Source organism: Sinocyclocheilus anshuiensis, unplaced genomic scaffold (genome assembly GCF_001515605.1).
Source record: "Sinocyclocheilus anshuiensis isolate Anshui unplaced genomic scaffold, SAMN03320099.WGS_v1.1 scaffold1092, whole genome shotgun sequence".
NCBI classification, from domain to species: domain Eukaryota; kingdom Metazoa; phylum Chordata; class Actinopteri; order Cypriniformes; family Cyprinidae; genus Sinocyclocheilus; species Sinocyclocheilus anshuiensis.
This window is the reverse complement of record NW_015551061.1, coordinates 176,729-182,127: the sequence shown is the minus strand read 5'-3', so window position 1 is coordinate 182,127 and position 5,399 is coordinate 176,729. Positions and strand designations below refer to the sequence as shown.

General features: G+C 41.1%; 1 protein-coding gene across 1 annotated transcript in view; it reads right to left on the bottom strand.

The window, feature by feature from the left end:
- The window catches only part of LOC107661989 (catenin beta-1-like), a 35,419-nt gene that overhangs the window by 13,240 nt on the left and 16,780 nt on the right, over positions 1-5,399 (bottom strand). Inside the window, exons 6-11 of the mRNA XM_016451814.1 lie at positions 3,785-3,986; positions 2,770-2,914; positions 2,568-2,671; positions 1,685-2,023; positions 1,415-1,573; positions 1,115-1,234 (exon numbers count right to left, since the gene is read on the bottom strand). Of these exons, the coding sequence (XP_016307300.1) occupies positions 1,115-1,234; positions 1,415-1,573; positions 1,685-2,023; positions 2,568-2,671; positions 2,770-2,914; positions 3,785-3,986 (1,069 nt within the window). The remainder of the gene's footprint in view (positions 1-1,114; positions 1,235-1,414; positions 1,574-1,684; positions 2,024-2,567; positions 2,672-2,769; positions 2,915-3,784; positions 3,987-5,399) is intronic.

The following is a 5,399-nucleotide window of genomic DNA, read 5'->3' as shown; positions in this document are numbered from 1 at the left end:
TTCCTAAATCCTCACCGTCTAACCCTCTAATTTCACAGGTTTATTTTATTGTCATTCACTTTTCTCTTCATCTCTTACGGTGATAAACATGCGGGAAGGGAAATTAAAGATTTCATGGCCATGAATTAAGAATCCGTTCGATTTATTAATTTGTTCCCTCATTTTAGTTAAATCATGGGTTAAGGAACAAAATTAATGAAACATGGACAGTGGCCACAAATTAATAAGTCGTAGTAACGAATTAACAAGTTGTAGGAATGAATAGCCTAGCCTATCTGTCCTGTGTCCCGCAACCCTGCAAAGCGCACGATATGAAACCATTATCTGGGGAAATGACTTAGTTACTACATTTCTATTGCTTTCCATGTTGAAGAACTTTGTGTTGTTTCTATTTTAATGTACTTTTAAAGTTTAAATCACATTAAAAGCTTAATTTGTACATTATGAATGAATGATGATGCATTTATATACCTTCACCGTCACTCACAGCCGTTCGCACGTGTTTTGCGCATGAGCCGCACGCAGCCCAAAATTAAACTGCTTAATCGACCTTCGATAGCTTTAATCAATTGCATCTCTTATCGACAATTAATCGATCATCGATTAATCGTTGACATCCCTAGAACAAACAAAGAATGATCAATAGAGAAATAGAATAACAGAATATTAGAACGAGCGATAGATGATAGATGACAGATAGGTGATAGTACGACAGAACAATATATAGAATAGAAGGAATGATAGGTAGAACAATAGAAAAACCAAGCAAACAAATGGACAGACAGAATGAACAGTATACAGAACGACAGAACAAACAAACAATAGATAGAAGCAAGTGAATGAAAGTTCAATAGACAGAACAAGCAAACAAATGAAAGACCAATAATGATCGAACATGATAGAACTAATGTTAGATAATGTGATAGAATGATAGAACAAATGAAAGAAAGATAAATAGAATGATAGAACAAACTATAGAAAGGATAGAACAAATGAACAAACAAATGAAAAAGATCATTAGCCAGATAAATCGACAAGGCGAAAGATAAATAGACAGACTGATAGGAAGAACGACAAAATAACAGACAGATAACGTGAGCTCTCAGTGACTGACCTGAACAAACAGTGGAATAGTGTTGAGTCCTCTGACGACAATTCTGTTGTGAATGTCTCTGGCTAGAATGTGCAGAGCTCCAGTGCAGCCCTCCACAATCTCCTCCATACGCACACCCTCCTGAACACAACACACATGAAAACCTCATTCACATCCATTCTGCAAGAAAATCACTGAACACTCTTGCTAATATATAAATGGATTACAGCATAAATTGGGCATAAAGTTTTAATTTCAAAATGATGAAATTTCACAATTCAGCTGCCTTAAAACCCAGTCGATCACGTGACCGTGACTCACCACAAACTGCTGCTGTGTTCCACCCATGGAGGTGCGTCTCTGAGTGTCCTGATGGGCCCTGACCAGAAGCTGCACCAGGCGGGGAATGGCACCCTGCTCTCTGAGCGGGGCGTGGTTGGCGGGACACAGTGCCAGGTTACGGATAAGCCCAACTGTGGCCTGGGAGTGGATAGAGTGATAAAATAAACATTTATGAAAAAAAATCCTTTTCTTGATACACAATGAAAGCCACTAAAAGACAGGAATGATGATCTCATATCACTACCATACCTTAATGAGTGGCCAATGTGAGGGAGGGTGGAGCAATTTGACCACCACCGGCAGCCCATAGTGCAGCCGCACTGCATTCTGGGCCATCTCTGCATCCTGATGTCTGGATGTGAGGTGACGGAGAGCGCAGATAGCAGGCTCTGTGATGTCCTCTCTGTCTCCAGCACGAAGAACAGTGCGCACAAGGGCCTCGATGCCGCCCACTTGGCACACCATCATCTTGTTCTTGTAATTGTTGCAGGTGAGGTTGGACAGGATTCCAGCAGCACACGTCACCACGTTGATATCATCTGAACCAAGCAACTGGACCAAGGTGCCCAAGAGCCCCTCCATACCCTCCTATAGAACAGAAGGATCCAGAATTGAGACACGCTACTTATTTAAACCCAGAATTTGCATCCATGACAAACTCGATCCAGATTTTTTTTTTTTTAGTCCCGCACACGACTAGCCACAGCCATTCGTAACATTTTACTACATGTTATATGAGGTTGTAAGCCTACCATGAGTGGGTAAACGGTTAAATACACAAAATCATTCCAGAAATGTTTTGATAATTCAGGAATTCTGATGCCACAAAAACAGCTGGGTGAAATGTACACATAGCACAGGCATTACAACCAAATGTAGCATTCGTTCATGCTCCATCGACACGTTTTTTTTTTCTTCACAATTTGATGTCCTAACTGTGTGGGGTCAGAGCTGGCTACAGCCCCTAACCCCCATCACAGACAAAGGCAGGAATGACTGTTACCTGCACATCTACTTCTGCTAAAGACGTCTTCTCCATGGAAACAATGGGGAGACAGAAAGAGAGGGCTCATGTAGGAAGAACAGAAGACAGCGTAAAAGAGCTGAAGGAAAGAGACAAATGGATCAGTACCTGTTTGGTGGCAGCATCCGAGAGATTCCTCAAAGTCCACAAGCAGTTCTGTACCAGTCGCTGACTGGGGTCTGTGAGGTGAAGGCCAAGTGCTTGCATGCCACCTGAAAACAAGACAAAGCTTCCATGTTCAAACCATCCTAAATCAGCTCCCACGTTCCACTACATTATACTGGAGTAAACCAAAGACAAAGGGACTCACCAGCCTCAACGATGGCTGGTTTGTTACTGGAGCAAACAGACAGCACTTTGAGCACTCGACTGGTGGTCCACAACAGTTTCTCATATGTGTAGGCCCTCATGATGTTGACCAGAGCCTGTGGGCCTCCACTGGCCAGAATAATAAGCTGAAAAGCAAAATGTATTTTTTTATTATTATCAAATATACTTATATTTTACCATCCATGCTGCACTGCTCAAACTTTGTTAATAAATTACCAAGGACATTGTGTAAATGAAGTGATATACAAAGTACTATAAGTAATATTTTTGGGCTATATAATACACTATTAAGCTAATATTACAGCTTAGTGCAATTGTCAAATCGGAATGACTGTGATTTAAATATGAGCTGCATGTTTCAGAGTGAAGTGTGGAACATTTACAATCAAGCTCATGATCTAGTGTTTTCAGTGTCTTGGAGCGTCTCAGTTCAAAGTAAATGCTGCTGCTCCACACAAACTCCATCTCTGCATCTGCTCTGAGTTTGGGTAGCTTGTAACGTGCATGCGCTAACAATCTTCTCAAACTTGAACTGAAAAGCACTTATAAACCAGCTGTTGTCAACAAAAGAGGAGCTTAGAGTTTTGTTTTTTTTCTCCACCAGAATAAAAGCTGGATTGTTTAACATTTAAAAAAAAAAGAAATTCAGAAATATTTAAATATCTTTATTATTATTATTATTATTACTAGTAAGTATTTTATCTGAATAAACAGCCCCTACAATAGTCAGACATCCAGTGCCAAAGAAAACATCAAATACACTTTATAAGTTATTATAAATATAGTGTTATATTTATAATATGTATAGTGTATAATATATAGTGTTATCAAATACACTTCAATTCCAAATATAGCAGGTATTTTGTTGCACTGCTAGACATGAGAAGATCTGATGACAAGATTTTTTTTAAATAAATATAATTTGTAAACAAGTGTGATTTTGGCCAAGAACGCTGCTGTGATGTGCCTATTTTTGAGAAGTTTTTGCTTCTTACTTTGCTCTCCTGATTGCCGTATGCCAGAATCTGAAGGCAGTCTGTCGTGATGGCGAGGAATTTGACGTTTGTTTTGTTTAACAAGGCTACCATTTTCTGCAGGCCTCCGGCCAGACGGACAGCCATCTTGGCTCCTTCCTGGTGCAGTAGGAGGTTGTGTAGAGTTGTAATGGCATAAAACAGTACGGAGTCCACTGGGGAACTGAAGAGACCACAGCAATATTAATTAGAGCCACATATAAAGAATGGGATACTACAGATAAATAATGGGACTCAAGCTTAAGCACACAGAGCAGGTCGAAGTATGACTCAGCCTGCTAGTCCTTGAATTCCAACACAACAACTTCCCTGACTCAAAAGATTCACAGGATATACAGCCGTGGCCAAAAGTTTTAAAGTCTGCTGCTAAAGTGTTTTTAGATCTTTTTGTCAGATGTTACTATGGTATACTGAAGTGTAATTACAAGAATTTCATAAGTGTCAAAGGCTTTTATTGACAATTACAATATGCAAAGACTCAGTATTTGCAGTGTTGACCCTTCTTTTTCAAGACCTCTGCAATTCGCCCTGGCATGCTGCCAATCAACTTCTGGGCCACATCCTGACTGATGGCAGCCCATTCTTGCATAATCAATGCTTGGAGTGTGTCAGAATTTGTGGGTTTTTGTTTGTCCACCCGCCTCTTGAGGATTGACCACAAGTTCTCAATGGGATTAAGGTCTGGGGAGTTTCCTGGCCATGGACCCAAAATTTTGTTGTTTTGTTCCCCGAGCCACTTATTTATCACTTTTGCCTTATGGCAAGGTGCTCCAGCATGCTGGAAAAGGCATTGTTTATCACCAAACTGTTCTTGGATGGTTGGGAGAAGTTTTTGTACCATTCTTTATTCATGGCTGTGTTTTTAGGCAAAATTGTGAGTGAGCCCACTCCCTTGGCTGAGAAGCAACCCCACACATGAATGGTCTCAGGATGCTTTACTGTTGGCATAGCACAGGACTTATGGAAGCGCTCACCTTTTCTTCTCCGGACAAGCTTTATTCCGGATGCCCCAAACAATCAGAAAGGGGATTCATCAGAGAAAATGACTTTACCCCAGTCCTCAGGAGTCCAATCCCTGTACCTTTCGGAGAATATTAGTCTGTCCCTGATGTTTTTCTTGGAGAGAAGTGGGTTCTTTGCTGCCCTTCTTGACACCAGGCCATCCTCCAGAAGTCTTGGCCTCACGGTGCGTGCAGATGCACTCACACCTGCCTGCTGCCATTCCTGAGCAAGCTCTGCACTGGTGGTGCCCCGATCCCGCAGCTGAATTAACTTTAGGAGACGGTCCTGGCACTTGCTGGACTTTCTTGGGTACCCTGAAGCCTTCTTCACAGCAATTGAACCTCTCCCCTTGAAGTTCTTGATGATCCGATAAATGATTGATTTAGGTGCAATCTTACTAACAGCATTATCCTTGCCTGTGAATCCCTTTTTTCACAAAGCAATTATAACTGCACTTTTCCTTGCAGGTAACCATAGTTAACAGAGGAAGAACAATGATTTCAAGCACCACCCTCCTTTTAAAGCTTCCAGTCTGTTATTCTAACTCAATCAGCATGACAGAGTGATCTCTAGC